The 23,244-nt window shown below is 56.0% G+C and overlaps 1 protein-coding gene across 7 annotated transcripts in view; it reads right to left on the bottom strand.

Annotated features, from left to right (window-relative positions):
• Nucleotides 1-23,244, bottom strand: part of FOXP4 (forkhead box P4) — a 50,972-nt gene that overhangs the window by 13,396 nt on the left and 14,332 nt on the right. For 5 of the 7 annotated variants that reach the window (XM_087438569.1, XM_014782727.2, XM_004424167.3 and 2 more), the window contains exons 2-4: nt 19,393-19,615; nt 6,488-6,583; nt 312-434 (exon numbers count right to left, since the gene is read on the bottom strand). In XM_087438569.1, coding sequence (XP_087294695.1) covers nt 312-434; nt 6,488-6,583; nt 19,393-19,599 — 426 coding nt within the window. In that variant the 5' untranslated portion in view covers nt 19,600-19,615. The remainder of the gene's footprint in view (nt 1-311; nt 435-6,487; nt 6,584-19,392; nt 19,616-23,244) is intronic. The other 2 variants (XM_087438570.1, XM_087438571.1) reach the window with 2 other exon arrangements.

Here is a 23,244-nt window from a genome sequence, read left to right as displayed (position 1 = left end):
TGAGTCCCCTGAATAGGTCACTACAAGATGCCAGGATGTTCCAGGACTTTGCCCTTCTCTGGGGTTCTGGAGATAGAGGGGCCCCGCACCCAGGGAGGGAGGATGGGGAGGCTGCTGGGGGAGAAGCCTGACCTCTGATCTCTCCCCAGCTGCCCCGGAGGAATGCAGACCAGTCTGGCCTGAGCAGTCTCTCTGGTTTCTGCGGTGCTTTGGCCCTCAGTGGTGTTGGCAGTAAACAGGGGGAAGGTGGGAGCCTGCCCCCACCCGCCCTCCTTTCCCTGACTTCTCAGCTGCCCTGGGGCCAGACTCACCTGCTGGAGCATGAGCGCCTGCTGCTGCTGGAGCAGGGCCTGCAGTTGTGGCGGGGACAGGATCTGCTGCATCTGTTGGGGGGTAAGCATCTGCGGCGACATCATGGCCACCGACATGGGCACCTGTGGGATCGGCCCTGTTAGCCTGCTCACCTCAACCCCGCCCCGGGGAGGGCGTGCGCCCAAGGCCCCACCCACAGGACAGCAGAGCGGCTCCGCGGTGAGGCTGCCTGGGTTCAAGTTCTGGCTCTGCCACCGACAAGCTTGGTGTCCTGGGACAAGTGACTTACCTCCCTGTTCCCTGTTTTCCCGTCTCTGAAATGGAAGTAGCGACAGTGCCCACCTCTTCAGGTTATCGTGAGGATTACTGAGCTAATCCTTAGAACGGAGCCTGACACACAGCAAGTGCACGGGGCTGGCTATTACTGTGGGGGGCGCTATCTTCAGGGCAGGAAGATTAGACCCGAGTGACACTGCTCAGCAGAACTCAGGCTTTGGAGGGTTTCTCCCCTAGGGATGGGGAGTGGCAGCCACTAGCGATTCCCAACTCTTGCTCATCTACTCTGAGAACACTGTCTACAGGGTGGGCCCGGCCAGGAGGGCCATCTGCAGGCATGGGAAGGATTGAAAAAGAGGCCCGTGTGGCAGGAGGACCTGGACTCATATACTCCAGCACACCTGTCTAGATGGCACACACAGAGGCCCAGAACTGAAGCCCAGGGAGCGCTGTCAGTGCCATCCTTGGGTGTGTGAGAGTGTGTGTAGGTTCAGTTATGTCTGCAGTGCGGTGGAAAGAACACCAGGCAGGGAGTTAGAAGGGGGGCTTCTATTCTAAGCTCTGCACTGAACTTGCTGTGTGACCTCCAGCAAGTCACTTGCCCTCTCTGGAATGTCAGTTTCTTCAAACATAAAACAGGGATTAGACTACAAAAGATGACTCCTTCCAGCTGCAACATGCAGGATTCTCAAAGTAGAGCAGCTCTCTGGCCCCTGCCCTGGGTTAGGCCTCTACAGGAGGCCCAGAGAATCTAGCTAAAGACAAAAGGTTCAGGGAAAAGCAGTAACATCATTCTTTTCCCAGCCCCACCTCCCCTGAACCCCCCAGGCTGGTGCAGTCACAGCCAGGGAGACCCAAGTTGCAATGCCATCTTGTCCCCGTTTTAGCAGAACAGGTGCCCTAATGGGGCTCTCTGCCACCCCCACCACTCTGCCCTGTGTGCACACTCTTCTCTAACCCCCTTCTTACTTCCAGGCGCCCAGCACACAGCAGGCACTCACTAAGTGTCTGCTTTCCTAAGCTGAAATACTTTCCCCAGCAGATCAGAGGCCCCTCTGCCAGCTCTGGGGCAGGGAGGGAGGGGCGTCCTGCAGGGACTTGTCCTGGGCGGAACGTGACAGGTTAGGTCTCCAGGGGACTTGTGGCCCCTGTCAACCTCCCCCAGCCTGGGGCGTGGGGCACGGGAGGAGGAGTTGGTTCCCCTCCAGATCCCTGGCTGGGGCAGGACTCAGCTTCGAGCCACCACTTGGGGAATCCCCAGGCAGAGGAGCAACGGGGGGTGCAGTGGATCCAAGGACATGAGGGAGTCCCACTGCCCCCAACTCTTCTTGCCCCCATAACTACGGGCCAAGCCCCAGTCCTGGGCTTTCCTCCTTTACCTCTGCCATCTCTGTGCAAACGTCCCCGAGAAGGGCACAACCCAGCTTTTTGGCCATGGGTGTACCATGTGAATGGAGGCAAAGGCTCCGAGGGTCTCTAATGAGGAGCCTTTAGCGGCAGGGCTGGGATTCAAGCCCAGATCTGCGTGCCCAGGTTCCCGGTGTTTCCACGTCTCACACTGCCTGCCCCGCCCCAGAGCAGGTCTTGAGAAGGATTAGGGAGAGTGTGGACACGGAACCACCCAGGGAGCTGGAGGGGCCGGAGAGGAGGCTGGAGACCCCAAAGACCAACCTCCCTCTTAACAATGTACCCCGGGGAGACTCTGGAAAGCCAGGCTGCCGGGGTGTTCCCGTCAGCACTCTCGGAGGTCTGGGGTGGGAGGCAGAAAATGGCACAGACCCACCCCCCTGCAGAGCCAGCCCCTGTGTCCTTGTCGGGTGCCCCCAAGGCAGCCGGGCAGCTGCTCACCTGTCCTTGCTTTCCTCCTCCGAGGGGGGCGCCCAACACAGTGGTGCTGAGCTCAGAGTCCTGGATCTCTGAGTCAGGCCACCTAGGTTCTTGTCCCCGACACTGACTCGTCACCAAGCCTCACTTTCTCCATGCGCTGAGTTTGGAACCCCTGCCCTCCCTCGTCCCCTCATCCACAGAGGATGCTGCTGAATGCTGATGACTGCTGATGACGCACCAGGCACTTGGCTAAGCCCTCTGTGTGCATTATCTCCCTGAATCCTCACAGCCACCCAGGAAGAGGGTATCATTGTTGCCACTTTACAAATGAGAAAACTGAGGCCAGGAGAAGTTAAATAACCTGCCTGCCCTCAAAGGGATGACAGGAGGAGGGTCAGTGAAAGTGATTTGTATGCCTCAATTCTATACAAATGTATGGAAAATTACTTTTGAAAACATTCTGGATTTTCCTCTTCCCTTTTCTATTCTCTTCCCCTCTCCCTTCTCCACTGTTGCACCTGAGGCTCGTCAGGGGCCCCAGAAGGCACTGCGTGACAAGGGTCACTCAGGACAAAAGCACGAGGCCTCTCATTCTCGTCAGGGCAAGAACTGAACTAGAGGACACGGATGTGGCCCACAGCAGGGAGAATGAGACCAGACACCCAGGAGATGTTTCCAGGCACTGGGACTGTGAGTCACTGCGAGTGGCATGCGAGAAAGGATGTGGCATTTCCTTCCTTGGGGCTTTCCTACTTGGAGGCAGGGAAAGAGAAGAGATGACCTTGGAAGGCGGCCCTGGCCCCCGCCGTTCCTGCCAATTGGCTGAGCAGCTGGCTGGAGAGGCAGAGCTCTGGACGAATCCACCTTGGGTGTACTTGTCTCTAAGGTGGCCCAATGGGGTCAGGAAAGGTCAATGAGGTGGCTGCCACATGCTCATCTGCTGAGCTGGCCAACCCCCTCCCCCTTCCCCCACACCCCTTGGGGTCTGAGAACTGAGCTGGAGCTCCCCTGGTGTCTCATCTGACCCCTCACCAGGCTGGGATGTGTCAGGATGGGCACCGTCAGCTAGTCAGCTTGGTGAGGCCCATGAGTCACCATCTGGAGAGCAGCCAGGGTAGTTACAGGCTTACTGAAGCTCTGGCAATGGGAGCCTGGGCTAGATGCCGACAGCCGCCTCCAGCCCCCTCCAGCCCCCTCCAGCCCTCAGCGACCCCGCTCAGGCCCAGGGCCCTCCACCCACTATGAATACAGTGTGCTGGGCCGGATGGCCTGATGAGGAGGAGCAGGGATGGGGCCTGACATTGAGGGTTAGGATGGATGCCATTTGGTGCCAGAATCAAGGACCTGAACTCAACCACTTGAGTATGGGGTCTGGGGTCCCTGGGTGAGTGGGGAGACCAGGCCAGAGCTTGGTTTAGGTTAAGCTCCCTTGCAAACGACCAGAAGGAAGTCCTCAGACTAATTCTCGGCTGGAGCGGCAGCAAGAAGGATAGTGGTGGGAACTAAGAAGAAATGGCAGAAGGGTAAGCCTCAGGGGGGCTGAGAAGATGAGACAAAGGCTGGGCAGAGCTAAGGGGCCTAGCCTGAGCCACCTCCCTGCCCAAACTCCCAGCTACCGGTACCGCCTTCCACGACTGCCCTCTCCCTGCTGGGGCACAAACCAGGCGGTCTCTAGGCTGGAGCTCGAGACCTAATCTGGCTTTAGGAACTCTTCTGAAGCTGGCTCTAGGAGAGGGGTGGACACGGCTGGGAGGTGAGTGGGCAGGCAATCCTGCCTCAACTTGGGAAGGGCAGTGTCTCATGGGGGCCACAGACCCCCTTCATTACCCATGTCACTCAAGCTCCAACTCAGCAAAATGCACTTTCCTACTCTCTTTCCTCATCCCCTGCCCAGTCTTGCGCTCACAAAACAGCCATTTCTAGGCCCTGGACCCCACTTGGGGACAGAAGCCCCACCTCCTGGAGATTGTGAGCTTGAGGGTGGGGATGAGAGGCAAGGATGTATCCAGGGATGGCGGAGGAGAAGGATCAACAGTCTGGGCTCCAGGCTCCCAGGGAAGTTCCGACATGGCCCCAAGAACCCCCATTCTCTGAACCTGGAGACTCATGCGGCCGGGCCTCTGCACCTGGGGACTACTGGTGTTCACTACTATGGTTTGGGTTCAAATCCTGGCTCTGTCCCTTCTTAGCTGTGTGACTTGGGACAAGTTACTTTTCCTCTCTGGACCTCAGTTCCTCACCTGCAAAATGAGGGTAACCCGCATCTATCCCATAGGACTGTGAAGGTCAAATGAGATGACACTTGTAAAGCACTCAGTGTCTGCTCCGTGCTCAGCACTCTGTCGATGTTTGCTGTTAGGTGGAAGTACTGAGCAAGTATTTGTTGAATGAATGAATCAATCATTTATTGAGAGATGAGGAAGCAAAGAGAGAGAAGGCCTGAGAAAAGGGTCGTTTTTATCTGTCCCTCGGACCAAAACCTCTGCCTCTCATCCTAGGCCATCTGGGGATCTCTCTCGTTCTAAGGAAGATTCCATCGCCTCCCTTCTTCTCTCAATTATTTGGGATCACCTACCCCTCATACCCAGCTATAAAGTCCTCCCTGATACCTGACTTAGATCCCTCTAACTACCATCAGGCTCCTCCCCTCTTGCCTTGGGTCAGCATGACCTTTCTCACTCGGGGGAACATTCCCGCTCCCCAGCCTGCCCCTCCCTGTTCTTAGAAGAGGGTACTAGGCTGGGCCCAGGGTGGGGACAGAGTCAGAGCAGTAGCCCGAGGGCTACTTCAGACCCAGGGAGTAAGTGCCGGGGTCCCTAATTCTAACAGACCCAGTCCTGACACCACATGGGGTGAGAACCTTCTGCATCATGCTAGTGCGAGAATTTTCTCTTCTTCCAATTACCGACCTTCCAGATTTGTCCTCCCCTCCCCCACTCAGGCCACTCTCCCTCTTTGCCCAACTCCCCCTCCTTGAGGGCTGTCTCATTAGGTTTAAGACTTTTAAGAGGACTACTGCTAAGGCCCACAACAGTTGGGCACCTTGAACTTCTTCAAAGCACTTTCTGAACACAAGCTTGTTTTACATAAAACCCAGATCCGCAGTCAGAGCACTGGACCAGGACAAAGCCTGGTCCTGGGTCCTTCTCCCAGCACCCTGCACCCATGCCCGCCCTCCTCCTCAATTCCCTTCTTCCCTGAGCACCCCGCCTGCCAGACTCCACAGCTTCTCACTCAGGATCCTGCTCACCCTTCCTCCCTTAGATAAACTTCCTTTCAAAGCCCTGCTTAATCCTCTCCCCAATTCCGAGCCTCCCCCGGCCCCGCGGTGGAGAGGGGTGGGGGGAGCGGGAATCTCGGCTGCTGGGCCAAGGGGGAGGGGAGCAGACTGCCCGAGTGGTGACCCACCCGCCTCAGACTGCAATTCTCCCAAGTTCTTTGTGACACAAAAGGTAAACAGAAGGCCTGGCTTACCCCCGCCCACCCCCCACCGCTCTCCCCTCCCCCAGCCAGCCAGATGGGCCGGCACGCTGGGGGGGCGGGAGGGGGAAGAAAAGGGCAGATTGTGCAAAGGAAAACAAAAGAGACGGAGAGACAGCAAGAGACAGGAAACGTGGGGAGACAGAGAGTGGTGGGTGAGAGATAAGGGGGGACGTGGCGGCCTCAGCAACTGAGACAGTGCGGGAAGGGAGCAGAGAGGGACAGGCTGAGTGACCCACAGGGATGGAGAAACAGAGCCCTGAGAAGTGACTGCCGGGGAGACCCCGAGGGCAGAGCCAGAGAAGAGGGAGCAAGCAGAGAGATTCAGAAAGACAGAGCTGAGTGCAGACTCAACTCTGAGGACAGAGACTAAGCAGAGGCAGGCCTGGGGGACCAGGTGACTGAGAGAAAGTGGGAGTTTCTTCACTCACCCCTGCAAGGCCTGCATTTCCCCCGAAAAAGCTGCCCACTGTTTGGCACTGGGACTGGCCAGAGCAATTCTCCAACTGGTCCTTCCCCTCCCTCTGTGCCAAGCCCACCCTCCCGACCTGCCCTGCCCTGCCCAGTGCCAGAGGGGCGCCCTGCTCCTCACCTGCACAGCGGAGGCTGACTGCTTGCTGTCATTGTTGCCCGGGGAGCTCAGGCCCGAGGCCTGCTGCAGCAGGAACTGCCGGGCCACCTGGAGAGCCTGCAAGATAGGGGCCAGTCAGTGTGCCTGCAGGATCCAGCCACAACCTGAAAGGCTGGGTGGGAGGTCAAGGGTCAACGCAGGATCTAGGATTCAGGGGGAGTTTGGGAGTAGTAAAGGGGAGGAGATCGAGGTAAGGTGGAAAGTCTTGGGGGTGAGTGAGAGGGTAATAGGGTCCACTTAGCCTTGGGGGTAAGGACAACGGTAGGAATCACTGAGAGAAGCTGCCAGGCCTTGGGGATCAGAGGCTGTAGGGACTCCTCTGGGACCCGGTGAGGTTTTGTTGGGACTCAACAGGGGCAACAAATGAAGGGTCAGTGGTCAAAAAAGGACCCCAGGGAGAAGTACAGCAGATGGACTTCAGGTATTATGATGGTACTATTTGCGGATGGTATTATTTAGTGCAAGCACTAAAGTGCTTGCACTTTACAGGCAAGATCTCATGTGATCCTCTCCTATGAGGTTGTGAGGTAGGGATTATCAGTCCCCTTTTACAGATGAGCAAACTGTGTCTCCAGGAAGTTAAGTAACTTGCCTACACACAGCTAGGAGGTGTCAGAGCCAGGATCTGAGCCCAGGAAGCCTGGCTCCAAGGCCAGCTGCCTTACTAAGTGGTTAGTCTGGAGGCTAAGGGAGTGGCATTCACTTGTCAGGGGGGAGCGTGGAGTCTCAGGGTCTGAGCACTGTGGGGCTTTCTGAGTCCAGGCAGTCTGGGTGCAGGGCCTCATGGCACTGGGAGAATTCAATCAAGTCCTGAAAGTTTTGTCTGAACTATCCTCGAGTAACATGGACCATGGTTGGGGTCTGCCTGGTGGCACAGTGGTTAAGTCTGTGTGCTCCACCTCGGTGGCCCGGGGTTCACAGGTTTGGATCCTGGGCATAGACCTACGCACTGCTTATCAAGCCATGCTGTGGCAGGCGTCCCACATATAAAGTAGAGGAAGATGGGCACAGATGTTAGCCCAGGGCCAATCTTCCTCAGCAAAAAGAGGAGGATTGGCAACAGATGTTAACTCAGGGCTAATCTTCCTCACCAAAAAAAAAAAAGAAAAGAAAAGAAAAGAAAAAAAACCCACAGACAGTGGTGGTCTGGGCTTGGACTGTGAGCTGGCGGGTCACAGGAGTGGGAAGTATGTGGAGTTTGCAGGAGGAGCATCTTGAGCTGGCCGGTCAGTGGCCTGAGATGTGCAGATGGGCAGTGAGAGGTCTGGTAGGAGAGTGAGGGGTCAGGGAGGCCCAGGAAGTTCTTTGTAAGGTCAGCCAAGCCCTCCATCCCCCGACTCCAGGGCAGTGGGGGGCTCAGAGGCAGGGGATGTGGGGACCTGTCCTGAACCCACATTCCAGGAGCACAAAACCTGCCTGCATCCAGGTTCCTCAAAGACCTCCGTGGGAGCCAGAGCAGTTGTGTCCAGGCCTTGGACATGGGCTCTGGCATCAGGCAGACCTGGGTTTGAATCCGCTTACCAGCGGTATGACCTTGGGCAGGTTATTCCATATCTCTGGGCTTCAGTCTCCTTATCTGCAAAACTGGGACACTACCCATGTCTGAAACACAGGGTAGATTAAGGACCAGCACTTGGCACTTAGTTGGCATTCGCAAAGTGTCCGCTGCCTTCCCTTCTCATGACTCTCTTGACAGTTCTCCCTCGCCTCCTCCACCACACCTGTGAGATGAAATGTGCCCACCTGTGGCTCACTCGCACGTCTGTCCACACACACACTTGTCTGTCCTCACATGGATTCTCCTCTTCTACCCCACCACAAGCATCGATAAGGCGAAAACTCGTAAGGTGGAATATGGACGCGCTCACACACACTTGCCACTCAGCAAACACTTACGGAGCGCCCACTGTGTACCGGGCATATATACGCATCCCCCTTCCCAGCCCTTTCACTGTCATCAAAAGCTGAGCCTCTCCGGAGCCTTACATCTCATTTACCTTAGGATGGCATCTAAACACACACTGGTGTATCTACGGAACCCCGCAGACCTGGAGTTCAGGTTAGCGTGCTCGCACCAGCTGCCCAGATCCTAGGTCTCCCCGCCCCCTCACTCTTCCCCTGGACCTCAGACCCAGAGAAGTGGCCTAGGATTTCTTCTCCTCAAGATTCACTTCAGAAAGTAGAAATCTGACCTTTCTGAGTTAAAAGGCTCTGAGAGGCTGTGGACAGTGGGGAGGGTGAGGAGAGGAAGGGAGGTGTCCAGGTGGTCATCAGGAAGGAACCCAGCCTTGCTTTTAGTGACCCCTCCAGGTCTAATGACACGAGATAGACAAATGCTCTTTGTCCTCCAAAGGTGGAGGTAGGGTAAAAGGTTGGAGGGGTCAGAGGCCAGGGGGCAAGGTGGGAAGAGGATGGCTCGGAGGAGCTGGCTAGCCCAGGCGACACAGAGGGGAGAGATGGTCAGGGTGGGGAGATGAAGCACCCCAGATTCCTGGAGGGGAGAGGGGAGGAGCAGGAGAGGGGTTTCCAGGGGAAGCTGGGGGAGCCCCGTGCTGCCTCCTGGTGGGGAGTGGCCCGGGGAGTTGGATTCACTCCCCACTGACTCTCTTACTCTGTGCTCCCCTGGAGCATGAAATTACAAGATTTACAGGAAAAAATGACACAGCCTTGCAACCTCATTCCTGAGACAGGCCCTTCACTCCCCCTCCTGCTCCTCCTCCCACTCTGGGCCTCTCCTCCTGGCCTCACCCAGGGCCTCCCCTTCAGGCCAGATGAGAGGAGCCAGGTGAGACCCTCGGCCTGGCCAAGGCTGCCCCCTCCTCCGACTCCCCACTCTTCCCCCACTCACTCATTCTTCCCGTTCACTGAGCGCCTTCTTTGTGCCGGGACCACAGGAAGGTGTGCGAGGTGCTGGGATACACAGCAACAGAACGTGGCCCTGCCCCAGGGCTCACGGCTTGGGGACCGTGATGACAGCTGGTGTCAGAGGCTGAAGTGGAGGTGGGCGCTGGGCACCAGAGCCCAGAGAAGGTGGCGGCACCGACGAGTCCTGAAGGGCCAGTTCACCAGGTGGACGAGGGGCAAGTGTGTTCCAGGCACGGCGACCACCCACCCCGCAGAGGAGTGAAGTGGCCTAGGGGGTCCAGGGCCCTTGAAACCACGCCCAGGGGCAGAACATTGAGCTGTGTTGCTGACAGTAGCAGGAGAGACTGGAAGAGCCCACAGGGTCTGAACCCCTCCAGGCACTTCACTCATTCATTCTCTCCTTCCTTCAGTCACCCACATGCACGGCCACCCGCCATGCACAGGCCCTGTGCCTGGGGGAGACAAGGAGGCAACGGCGACAACACAAGGTCATTTCATGTAAGTTGCTTACAGTCCAGCCCTGATTCAATTTGGGAGCCGGTACCACCTGAAGAGCACCCCGTAGGTGCCCAGGGGTGGGGGTCCAAGCTCCCCTCCCCAGATGGCCTGGACATGTGCATTTAATGCTGCCCCATTCTCCACTCCCCACCACTGTAGTCACCAGCTACACATCCAGATCCCAGCCAGGGACGGTGTTCGGGGTGGGGAGGCCGCCCTCCGGCCCACGATGTCCTCCTCCAGGGTGGTCACCCAAGGGATCAGGTAGGTCTGAGACATTCTGAAGCCCCACCCAAGTCGTATTCACCACTCCGATGCACACTGCCTACTGGGACTGGGGTCTGATACATCACTGCACCACCCAGACATGGGAAATGACAGCCCCCTACCCTGACAGATCGAGCCCACTTTCTCTGATGATGCTGACCAGGTCAGAGACTCCTTGAAAACACAGATGTCATCAATCGTATGTGAGCCCCCGCCCCAGCCAGCAGCACACGGCAGACGCGCTCGTGAAACTCCCTGGACTCAAGGCTGAACGCGGAGGCAGGCACAGGCTGACACAGTTTAGGAGCCAGCCTTTGTACAGTGCCTGGCAGTTTTCAAAGCACTTCTACAAACACTGAGTTGAAGCTTCCCAACCTTGAGCTAGACACGGCCGGTGTCACTGTTGCCAGTTTACAGACAAGGAGATGCAAGCCCAAGGTCCCAGGGCTGGGAAGTGGAGCGCAGACACCTCTGACAGCCCAGCCCCCTTCACCCCCCTGGGGGGCCTCCGTCATCTCATGCATAGTCCCATGAGGCCTGAATCCATCTTCCCCCAAGTCTGGTGTGCTTTCAGCTGTCTGGGTGGGAAGGGGAGGTGAAGCTGGTTGAGGTGGGCAGAGAAGACCAAGAAAGGAATCTCCAGGAGGAAGGTGGGCTCTGTTCCCTTCCCTGGGGGCCAGATACCCAAATACAGTCTTGGGTGGGAAAAGGCATTTAGAATCCCATGCCAGGGAGAAGCCAACACGGGGAACCTGTGGGGTGGTAAGGGAGAGGGGGCTCAGGGCAGAATGGAAAACTGGGAGCCAGTTGGCCTTTTTTTTTTTTTTCCCATTTTTCTCCCCAAAGCCCCACTAGATAGTTAGTTGTATGTGGTACTTGCACATCCTTCTAGCTGCTGTATGTGGGACGCGGCCTCAGCGTGCCTGGATGAGCGGTGCGTCGGTGCGTGCCCGGGATCCGAACCCGGGCCGCCAGCAGTGGAGCGCGCGCACCTAACCGCTAAGCCACGGGGCCGGCCCCCGCCAGTTGGCCTCTTAAACCTCATTTTTCTCCTCCCTCCACCTCTTGGACTGAAAACCAAATGCCCGGCTCTGTGGTTTAGGGAGAAAGGTCTAGTTTTCCCCTAAGGGAAGCAGTACTGGTCCATTCAGTGCATGGACCCTGGTCAAAGAGAACAGGATCCAAATCTCGGCTTCACCATACACTGAGTGACCTTGGGTAAGTCGCTTCACCTCTCTGAGCCTCAGTTTCTTCCTGTGCAAAACAGGAGTAACCCTGGACTTAGCTCACAAACTTGTTGTGAAGTGTACATGGGGTAATGTACACGGAGTACTCAGCACAGTGCCTAGCACCCAATGGGTCCTGGATGGACATTAACTATTGATATTATTAATCTTTCACATTCCCAGGCAGCTCCTGGTCATTTGTCCAGTACCACCTGGAAGAACTTGCTAACCAAACCCTCTTCCAGCCTACACGCACCCCCACTCCCCCTCAAGCCTAAGAACTCAGTCTCGCTAATGAAGCTGAACTCTCCTCCCCCATCGCCCATGCAGAGTCATTAGCAGGATCTCCACAATTAGGAACAAATGGCTTATAACGGATGGCATCCAGGGAGGGCGGGTGGGATGGAGGCGAATGAAGCTGGAGCTTTGAGGGCAACAGGGAGCTGCTGTGAAAAGAAAAACAAGTCTTGGCACAGTGGGGTCTCTCATCTCCAGGATGAGACCACACCCTCATTCGGTCTCTGAGATTCAGCGGGGAGGGATAGGCATCCTCTCTATGGAAGCCATGCACAGGGCTGGTTACCTGTCCTTTCTCCAGGCTGGAGGATTCCAGGTCTGTGTCGGGGTCCCAGCCCTACTCTGTGTGTGTTTGGGAGGGCAGGGATGTGGCGCTCAGAGAGATAAGCTTGAAAGACTGAACTTTGAGAATGGAGAAACAGAATCACAGACTACAGGCCTGGTGAACTGGAAGTGTTAGAGGGTATCTAGTCTAGTGTTTTCCAAATTGCCAGTCACAATCTAATGGTGGGTCATAATATCAATTTAGTGGGTCAAAAAAATAGGAAAACACACACACACAAAAGAAAACATCAGAGCTACTAGGGAAGCATAAGCATTGTGTCATGAAACTGTGTGCTAGATTCCAAGGAAAATGTCTTTCTTACCATAGATCAAAAAGGTTTGTAAGGAGCTGATCTAGTTCACTTTATAGATGAGGAAATGGAGATCCAGAGAGGGGCAGTGACATGCCCAAAGTCACACAGTGGCAGAAGCAGAACCTGAATCCCCTGGTCCTGACATGGGGCTCTGCCCAGGGATGGGGAGCCAGGAGCCGGCCAGGCAGGATGAGGGACCCCCCTAGCCAGTTCTGTGGACTGTGGTGAGGGGCAGCCAAAATAAACAAAATCCAAACTTCTTTTGTCTGCATCAGCTAACTCTGGCAAAATTGGGATCTAAATTGTCTCTATAATTAATTTCAACTGGGGGCTGGCTGGATTTAGGAGAAGGGGCACTAGGAGGGTGCTGGGGGTGCTGGCCCATCTCAAACCTGAAAAGCACTCCCAGGAAAGCCCATCACCTGTCCCCCAGGGCCACAGTATGACTTTCTATTCATTTACCAAGAATTGAGCAAGGATTTATGAAGCAGGGTGTTCACACTGTCCTAGACACTGGGGACACAGTGTATTTGCTTTCACAGGGCTCACATTCTAACGAGATGAGACAGACACTAAAACAAAGAGAGAAGCAAGCTATGAGACAGTGGTAAGCCTTACGCAGACGACGGCTGGCTGGCTACTGAGGTATGTAGCCAGGGAAGGCCTCTCTGAGGAGACATTCAGGATGAGGAGGGAACTCTCTCAGGGAGAGTATTCACAGTGGAGGGAAGAGCTGATGCAAGAGCCCCAGTGTAGGAATAAGCTTGGTACATCATGAACTAAAAGGGCCAGTGTGGCCAAGCTGAGTGGCCTGAGAGGAAGGCCCAGAGGTGAGCGGGAGCCAGATCACATGGAGACAATGATTTTTAATCTCCTTCTACACTTGATGAAAAATTGCTGAAGCATTTTAAGCAGGAAGTGATACAATCTCTCAAGGTAGATACCTAACCCACTGCTAGTAAACAGTAGGTGCCTAATAAATGCTTGTTGATTTGAATTAAGCAGGAAACACCTCTCCATCCACCCCTGAAAACAACTCTTCTGGGACCAGCCAGGAGGAGGGAAGATGAGTGGAGGAAAGATGTGCAGGGAGAAGGGTCAGAGGTCAGTGGCCCCAACCATTGAGGGTACTGACCTGGGGAGATCCAGGTTCTCCACCAGCCAGGCTTTGTCCTCCAGCAAAGAGACATAAAAATGAAATTACACAGAGAAGGGGGGCAAGGAAGATGGGGGAGAGGAGACCATAAAACCCCCGAAGTGATTCTACACCTTCTTCCCTTGGATAAAAAAAAGCTTTTTGGAAAAGGCTGTAAATTTTTTTTACACCAACCTCGTAAAAATGACATCGGCGCATTCTCAAATTAGAACCATTAAAATGAAAACCAGCAACGCACAGATACAGACAGGCCCACGTGGGTGGGAGACTCACAGCCCGGGTGCACAGCCCGGTTTCAGGACCCCTTCCCCGCCAAGCGTCTTGAAAATGCCTCCTCTCTGCAAGGAACCAGCCTCTCCCCTGGAGGAGCTGAAAATTAACAAATGAACCCAACGGTCCTGAAAAGGGAAAGGTGCTCCTCTGAGTGGCTCCTCCGTTTTCTCCCTTCACCACTGCCTGGTGCAGCCCTAGGCGGCCCCTCCAGCCCCTCTGGGCTGGGAGAGGCAGGGCCTGGGACGTCTGAGAAGGAGCTAAAATAGTGCGGGAGGGCTGTCACCTTCCTCAGCTGCTCTCCTGTGCTCAGAGACTCCTCCCAGATGTGTCGCTCTATCTGTGGAGTTCCCCGGAAGCGGGTCTATTCCCAGGTCTGGGTTCAGAGCCACTATGAACCCAGCCGCTCCCTCCACACCAGCCACTTCTGCAAGGGGCTGTCACTGTGGGATTTAGAGTGGAGGCTGTGGGGGGCATGCAACTCCCTTCCCAAGGATTCCCTGGGGCTTCTCAGGATACAGCAGCTGGCTAGGAGAAAACCTAGCTCACCCATTGAGGGGCGGCCTGGGATGCAGCCCTCCCCACTTCAATCCTTCACCCTCAGAGAGGAAACTTTCACCTCCCCTCCCCCAATTCCCCCCTCTGTCCCCAAACTCCTAATCAGTAAGGACAAGAACTCTGGGAGTGAGAGACAGGGGGAAAAAAGACAGGGTCTCTGAATTCCATATCAGGAGGGAAGCCTGCTGGTAGAGTGGGCTGGCTCCTTCCAGGTCCCAAGAAAGCAGGGGCCTGGGGATCCCTTTCCCGGCCCTGGGCCCTCGCCACTACCTCTCCCTCTGGTCTTAGCATAGCTCCCTCCTACGGAAACTTCCTTTTTTGTTGGACTAGGATGCAGACACACAAAACAGGGTGGCATAGTAACCCAGGAGGGGTACAAGAAGCAGGGGTTAGGCCCTCTCCTGGCCACATCCTCTCACAAACTCCCCTCCCCTTACTACCCCGCCCCCCACTCACCTGCCCTCTGTTCCCAGGCAGAGGAGGGAGGGGCAGTTTCTAAGCACCGCCCCACAGCTGTTGGAGAATCAGGGACTTCATCATGCAAAGTTTCCAGGTCTCTCCCCTGGGGGGTGTGGGCCCCAACTCTCTCTCCAGGCCCCCAGCATCTCCTGGGGAGGGGCTCATTCTACAGAAAGAAGAGAGTCCAGAAGGTGTGGGAACAGAGATGAAAGAGCAGAATGTGGGGCATGAGGGTGGGTCCCAAGACTGAAGAAATGGGCCCCAGACCTGAAGACAACTGTGGACAGTGTGTGTGAGGCGGGGGTGCGCTAATTCACCTCTGAAGCCTCCCCTTCCCGCCCCTTCCCCCTAAGTAGCTTGGACAGCGGAGAGCCAGATGGGGGAAGAAAACAAAAATCTCTTCCATTCTTCTTTCCCTCTCTCCCCACTCCCTGACACCCCCCATCTCTTTGGAGGGGGGTGAGTTAAAAGCCCATTACTGTGCTGAGCCCCCCGACCCTTTTGAATCTCCTCACAGGATGTGAACAGGGTGGGATTTGGCCCCGGTTGCCACGGCAACGGCGGTGGGAGTTCCCAGACGTTGGGCAACCCTCCCGTGACCCTCACTGACCTATCACCCCCGCAACCCGAGGACAATGGGAGTGCGAGCTCTGGGGGCCCAGGACGCCTTTCAGCTCAGGCGGCTAGCAGCTCTGCCCGCCCCCTCCCCACCAGGCTCAGCCCTCCCAGGCCCCAAGTCCACCTCTCCTGGGCCAGAGCGCCCAGTCGGGTCCCCAAGACCTGCCCAGGCCCTCCACCTCCCCAAAGCTGGCCCGCACTTATCCCAGCCCTCACTGCCCCCCATCGGAGAGCCCAAAGGGTATTGGTGCAGTCCCTGGGGACACCCCCCCCACACTGGGGACATTTTCATACAGGTGAAATGAGATTAGGATGAAACTCGAGAGCAACTTGCAAAGAAAAAAGCCATCACAGAGGGGAATACGGAGGAGCGGCCAACGAGGAAGGAGACTGCGCCTTGGTGAGGGCAGGGGATGGATGGGCAGCTGGCAGGTCTGTTGGGTCCAGGGTTTTCTTTAACAGCAGCTGGGGACCATCAACTCCAGCTGGCCAGCAGGGTGCCCGGCGCAAAATGGGTTCAGTGCGTTTCTGCTGAGTGAATGCATGCTCCGAGGCTCCCACACTCCTGTGCCTTCTCAGGCTAGATTCTCTGTGAGGGGCTCAGGTTGGAGACTCTGGAAAGCCCCAAGGGCAGAGGTGCTGTGGCTCTGTCACTCACCAATAAAGGAGTTGGGAGGAGGGAGCGAGAAGCTGGAGCCTTGACTGCTGAAATAGAACAGCGAGCCAGGGACCCCCTCTCTAGTCGACAGGGCCTGGCAGCCAAGCCCCGTCAGCCCCCACCCCCAGCCCCAGCCTCTGTTTAAACAAGCTCCTGCCTGCTGTTGCATGGAAACGGCGCCTGCTCTTGTTCCAAAGTGACGTGGCTGCCCTCTTCAGCACTGTTTGTTTCAGCCTAAAGTCCTGTCACTGGCCTGACTTCTGACTCGCCCTGTTTATCTCTCTCTCTCCTTCGTCAACTCATTACTCCCAAAGGCCAAGATTTCATTTCCAGGGCTTGTTTACCCAGAGCAGAGGGACAGGGACCAACAGACAGACGGACAGAGGTAGAGGGGCGAGGAGCCCCAAGGAGGCACAAGGAGGAGGACAGCACCAGTGCAGACCCACCCGCAACCTCCGTCCTCTGGAGGGGCTACTTAGGGCCAGTGGGCACTGTTGCTCTTGTTTTAAGGGCGTTTTTAAGTTGGGAGTGGAGTGCTCTCATTCACTCCCCCAACAGACATTTACTTAGCACCTACTGTATCCCACACCTTGTTCCCTCCATTTCCCACAGGGGACCGTGTGAGTGCAGGAGGCTGGGCTGAGCCCTGAACTAGGAACTGGGAGACCTGAGGTCTAGCTGTGGCCTTTCCTGTGTCACCTGGACAAGTCAGTGCCACCCCTGGCTGCCCCCTCACCTGCAAGATGGGAATAATAATATCCACCTCCCAGGGATGGCAACGTGGCCACACGACACAGCGAACGTGAACGATCCAAAGCACCTAACAGACACGAAGTATTTGTTTGTTCATCTTCAAAGAAGGCTGGGGTCGGGAGGGAGAGGAACCTGCTGGGCCAGGCCCTCTTTCCTATAGTTGGCTTACCTCGTAAATAGTCAGAAACAATTGTTTTTGGGGGTTCCAGAAAGTGTTACCCCTGAAGCTCCCCCAAAAGCCTTGGGGGTGGAAGGATGGCCCACATTCTGTTTCATTTTAATTGAAAATTTTGTAATTTTAATTTTGAAGAGTTCTCTTCATAGTCTGGAGCCAACAAAACCTTTTTTAAGTCTCAAATATTTTCCTTGGCCCCGGGCACTACGCCCATAGTGAGCCCAAATGGATAAAACAGCCCTCCTCCTGCCTCCAAATCTCCACCCCAGTTTATTTGTGAAACAGATATAGGATTTTCCAGGACTTTGGGATATTCCCCAAAACAAACAGGGATAACTGGAACATGGAATATAGAGGGTAAAACTCGGCTTGTGTGCGAGGCAGAAACCTGGTCGGTATAGACAGTTCTGTCTCTTCCCACTCCACACTTCTCCCCACTTATCCAAATATCTGTGTCCACTCTTGTCTTTAAATACTTTTTTAAAAGAAACTTTCCAGTTTCAGTATTCCCCCTGGCCCCCTCACCACATTCAAAATTTTTCTGCAAACTTTTTAGCTCTGTCTGCATAGAGGTGTGGAAGGGAAAGAGCTGGCCACACTAAATGGGGGGCCTTGGAGATTTCTGGGGGGGTGTGTTTTGTTATTATTTTGATAAAGGGCAGGATTTTGCCCTTTGACCTTCTGTCCCCAGTAGACGGCACTGACTTTGTGGGTCTCTTCCCCGGAGAACCTGCTTAGGAAAGACGCCAACAAACTCCCAAGGACCATCTCTCTGGGGAAAGGAGACAGGCCCGCTCTGCTCAAGTCTCCCCTGTTTGCAAGAGGAAGTGATTTTTTTTTTTGTGAGGAAGATTAGCCCTGAGCTAACATACACTGCTAATCTTCCTCTTTTTGCTGAGGAAGAGCGGCCCCAGGCTAACATCTGTGCCCATCTTCCTCTACTTTATGTGTGGGACGCTGCACAGCATAGCTTGATAAGCGATGCGTAGTCCGCACCCGGGATCCGAACCTGCAAACCCTGGGCCGCCGAAGCAGAGCATGCGAACCTAACCACTACACCACTAGGCTGGCCCCGAGGAAGTGATTTTTAAAGTCCTCAATTCTGTTCACATCCACATAGAGCAGTCAGTGTGTACAGGATTTCACACCCCACTTGCATCTGATCCTAACAACGCCCATAATTTAGGTGCCAAAGAGGCCAAGGCTCAGGGAGGCCCCGGACTTGGACTTGACCAAGGTCACACGGCTGGTAAGGGAATGGGACTTAACCCGGGTTTGTTCAATTCCTGCATTAGTGCTGGCTGACCAGCTCAGTGCAGGGTGCTGGGCATCCGACAGTACTGCTTCCACTCTGACCTCTGGCTCCAAGGAGTGTGGTGGGAAAGGGCCCCTTAGGGGCTATGCAGTGGGGAGAGTAGCCCCAGGGTGGAGCTGGGAGAGAGCAGGAGGGCAATGTGGGTACACACATCTGTGCACACAAGAGGCAGGGGCGGGGGCATGGGCCAGGAAGCGCACACAGGATAGACTTTTCCGCATTCCCAGCAGAGCCCACAAGGGGCAGTGCCACCAGCAGAGAGTCAAATAAGAGAAGGAGAATCCCAAGGCCAGGGCTGGCTGGGCCGGTTCTCCTGAACTCGTCAAGCATGATTCTCCCTTTTTCCCGGGTGGGGCTGGGTCCTGGGGCCCCTGCTCCGTCATCACCCAACCAGGCTCCCCACCCTAGGGCCTCTCGATCCTCAGAGAGGCTGGTCTTGAACTCCTGAACTCTGCAGTTTAGAGTAGGAATGATGGAGGGGGGAAACGGGGAGGGGGATGCAGAGAAAGGTTCCCAGTTGGAGCTCGAAAAATGGAGGCCTGCCTTTCCCCAGCTGCTTTGGCCCCTGGTGCCTGGAAGTTTAATCTCTTCACAGCCTGGATCAGGGGCCCAGGCAGAGATGGTGGTGGGGAATGTTTGACAATACAAATAAAGTGAAGATACCCCTGTGTGCACAGACTCCCTCTCCCAATGAGCACACACGCAGACTCCCTCTCCCAATGAGCACACACCTAAAGTGGGGTCTCCCTACCCCAACGCCATTAACTTAGCCAGTGTGCAGGAGAGCCCACGTGCCCACCCCCCCAAGACGCATACTCTCAAGCCTGCTGCCCAGGCGGCTGTCTGTCCTTGTGGGCATTTCTGAGACTGTTCTGAGGTCCATGATCTCAGGGCCCCCCGAGTCTCAGTTCTCTCTTTTGGGAGCACTGCTCTCCCCAACCACCAGAATGGGAGGGCGCAGAGGGAGTCCCTGCAGGCTGGACCTTCTCAAGAAGATTAAAGTGAGGCTGCTCGGCAGGGAGCAGTGGCACCAGGTTGCCAGGATGTAGAGGGAGAGACCTGGCGTGCTCCTCTCCCCCTCCCCAGTCGCCAGGGAGGGGCGCCAGCTCCTACCTGTTGCTGCTGGAAGTGCAGAAGCTCCGCAGGGCTCATCTCGCCATTGCTGTCTGAGCCCGGGGCCGTGTCCCTGCCCGCGCCACCTCCGGCTGTGCCCGCAGCCCCGGCCCCGCCGCCACCATCGGCCTGCCCGGAGAGGCTGCCCACGCCATTCTGACCAGACGGAGCTGACCTGATTGTCTCCGAGGCGGATTCCACCATCATGTCGCTCTAGCGGGACCTAGAGGGGGAGGAGAGACACAGGGGAGGGGCTGAGGCTCCAGGCTGGACCGGCTGTTCCACCGGTGGCAGCAACTGATGCCCCTCCACACCACCCCCAAACAACAGGACCACCTCCACCTAATCCCCCCACCCCCAGTCCTGCGGCATCTCTTCTTCACTCACTCTTCACCCAGGAGGCCACTCCAGGGACCTCTCCTGGGTCGCAGCCCCTCCCAATGTCACCCTCCCCTTAGGGCAGGTAAGGGGCAGCTGCAGACTGAAGCTGAGGCTGCCCCGCTGCCCTCCTCCCCCACACTTCCTCGACTGCCAGGAGACCCCAGCAGGGAAGAAGGGGAGGGATGCCTTCAACCAACCCCTCCGGGGTCCTAAACCTGTTCTGGCCTCTCCCTCCAGGCTACAGCATTGGGGAGGGAGGGAGGGATGGGTGGGCAAGGGTCCTGTCAGGACTTAAAAGTGGATGAGCCATTCACTGGGACCCACCATACTGCCTCCCCCACCCCCCCAACACATACCTGTAATGACCTTTGTGTATGTTCCCCAGGGGCAGGGCCTCCTTATAGAGTCTCCTTCCCCAGGACACAGAAAGGCTCTAATCAGTGTTTGTTCCACAGCAAAAATGGCTGCCATTTGCCCAGCACCCACTAAGAGCCACTCAGCCAGCCGGGCCTAGAGCTGTGCAGTGAAGGCAGCTGGGATCCCACTTTTCCGAACTTCCATTCTAAAGCCCTCAGCCCAGCACTCGGCCAAAAGAGGACACTCAGTCATATTTACTGTTTCTACAGGCACCACGATTCCTTCTCACAAGAATCGTGAGAGAGAGTTATGATGATCCTGATTTTATGGATGGGTAAACTGAGGGTCCAGAGAGTTAGAGGATTTACCCAAGGTAAAGAGTCAAGGCCTGAATCCTGTGCCCTCCCCCAATGGCCTCTCAAGGAGTGGTGGAAACATTCCCAGAAAGAGAGAGTATGTTTGAGATGGTCAAGGGTAGTGAGGAGGAGGCCTGAGCTTCCTTCCACATCTCACGGAGGCGCCAGTATCTCATGGCTTGTGCACACCTGCCGTCATGCCGATGGGAGAACTGCAGTATGCAGAGGTGTTCTCAAAGTCGGGGTGTGCCCAAGTATCCCCAAAGCCACAGCCCCTTGGGAGGAACACGGATTTCACTGGAACAGAACACGGTCGGTAGCCACTACCCATCTTTGACACTCGTCTTAAACTCCCTAAGTCTCAGTTTCTTTGTCTGTAGAAGTAATTAACCGCAGCCTCTTAGTCTTTCCAGAAGTAAATAAAACAGCACAGATAAACCCCCTGGCAGAGTAAGCTCCACTCAGCCCCTTCCCCACCTGCCCTATTTGTAAGGGTGAAGACCCGGAGGCTCAGAGAGGTCAAAGACTTGGTCCTGATCACACAGAGAGCAAGGGGCAGAAGCCACAGGGCCTGTGGAGCAGCCAGTGTTCTTTCCTCCCTTCTTGATTCCCTTCTGGCCTAGGCAGACCCCACAGCCACATGGTCTCCTTGAACCCTGCAGGTGGCAGAATAGGGAGAAACAGCTGGAAGATACTGGATTATTTCCCTAGTTCCTTCCCCAAGGGGGCAGCTCCCAAGAGCATCTCCCTCCTGCCCACAAATTCTCTTTCATTCCAGAACTCTTTTTCCTCACTCTACTGGGCCACTTGCTGTTTTTGTCCCTGCCGGAAGCCGAGTGGGGAGAAGTGTGAGGGCATGGGGGTGGGGGAACAGAGAGCTGCCAGAGGTCCATGAGGAGCCCACCAATTCACATATGTGCCACATTACTGCTCTCATGGGCCCGCTCCATCTGTGACTCTAGGTGTCTCTGTCCCAGCGGCTCTGTGTGGCCTCTTGAGAGACCCTATGCTGCTGGAGTGTACCACGTTGGTGCATTTCTCTGTGTGTTCCCAAGGGCTTGCCAACCCACCTCCAGCTGCCGCTCCCACTCCTGGGTTCTGAGAGGAGCTGGGCCAGGGGCGAAGGCGAGGGCGAGGTTGGGGGCGATGGTTCGGAAGAGATTGAGCATTCGGTCTCAGGCCTTAATGGCTGTGTCAGCCTGAGGGCCAGTGGCTGCCAAATGATGGATGGGGTGGGCGCTGTCCTCCACCCGCCAGAGCACAAGGCTCCAGCCCCTCCTCCCAGCTACCCACCCTGATCCCTCCCAGCAGCCTACAGAGCACCTTCCCCCACTCAGGCCTGGGCTCCAGCTACATGAGGGGGGATGGGAAGACAGCAGGGGCCCCCTCTGCTTTTCCTCTCCCCCAACCCTGGCCCTGCTGGGGGTGGAGAGCAGCTGCCTGCCCTGATTCCAGTCTAGCTTCCCTGAGATCTGAGAACTCCTGGGCCCCAGGGGACAAAGACCAGAGCCTCAGGGGTGTGTGTGTACAGCAGAAAGGAGAGAATCCAGCAGTTACTTCCCTGGGGTAAGGGAGAGTGCCCTCTTCCAACATACACACACCAGAAAGTTGTAGATCGGACAGTAAGTTTGGAAAAAAGGAGAAAAAAGGAAGGAGGATGCAAACAGAGGTGTCCCTTTCTTTTCTTTTTATTGGGGGGGGTTCAGAGCGACACCCAGTGAACAACATAATTGCTGCAATGTGGCATGTAATAATAGCTATTCAAGGACCGATCATTCATATTAAACAGGGTGAAGCAAGCCTCTTATTTGCATGCTTGAGATTATATGCATTTGAAAAGTCATTTCTGCAGGGTGTATGAATGGCATTAATTCCCCCGGCACACTCTGCCCCTTCCCAGGGCCTTCACCTCCTCTGTGCTCCCACCTGCCCACCAACAACCCCCCACAAACCTGCATGCGGGTGGGTGCTCCCAGGCATCTCCACACCCTCACCTCTGCCCTGAGACACCTGCCCTCTGAGGATGAGCACACCCACAGCCTCACGCCTCCTGCCCCGCCCCTCCACCAGGTGTTGCAATAGCACTGGGGTGTTCCCTGCATTGTGGGTGAGCAGGCTCTGGGTGCCTGGGGCCCAGACAGCTAGGGATGGGATGGAGTGGGGTGCTGTAACTACAAAGGTGTGGGGTATGGAGGAGGAAGCCAGTGTCCATGGGACCTTGGACCCTGGCTAGAGGAGAAGGCAGGGGCCTGGGTGTCAGGGAGCCTGGGCTCAGCCACAATCAGCTGTGAATTCTTTGCCTTCCTCCTTCTCTGGGCCTCAGTTTCCCCATCTCTACATGGAGAGGTGGTCTTGAAGGTCTCTACTGACCTGGAAGCTCCAGGAGTAAAACTCCCTAGTCCAGCACATGCACATGATGCCACAGGGTTCTGGTGGCTGGTTGAGCCACTGAGGGTCCATTTGAGTCACAGCCATGGTCCCTTTCCCAAAGGGCTCCACCAACATAGACTGGTGCTGCCTGCTCTGGTACTGGGGGAGCACCGTCCAAGGGCCCCCTCCTCCCTTCACAGTGCCCTTCTCTCTCTCTCCACACACTCCTTCCCTCCCCATCCACGCTCCTCCCCTATTCACCCATCTCCTCAGCCTAGAGCAGCTGAACACCTGCAGAAGAGAAGGAGAGCAGCTCTGGGAATTAGACCACCTGGTTTTCAGGGCTGCTGTGTGACCTTGGGCATATCCCTGCCCTCACCCAAGTGAC

Source organism: Ceratotherium simum, chromosome 13, assembly GCF_057802395.1.
Source record: "Ceratotherium simum simum isolate JZ-2026a chromosome 13, ASM5780239v1, whole genome shotgun sequence".
Lineage (NCBI taxonomy): Eukaryota > Metazoa > Chordata > Mammalia > Perissodactyla > Rhinocerotidae > Ceratotherium > Ceratotherium simum.
Note: the sequence above shows the minus strand (reverse complement) of the source record. Positions and strands in the feature narration are given on the sequence as shown.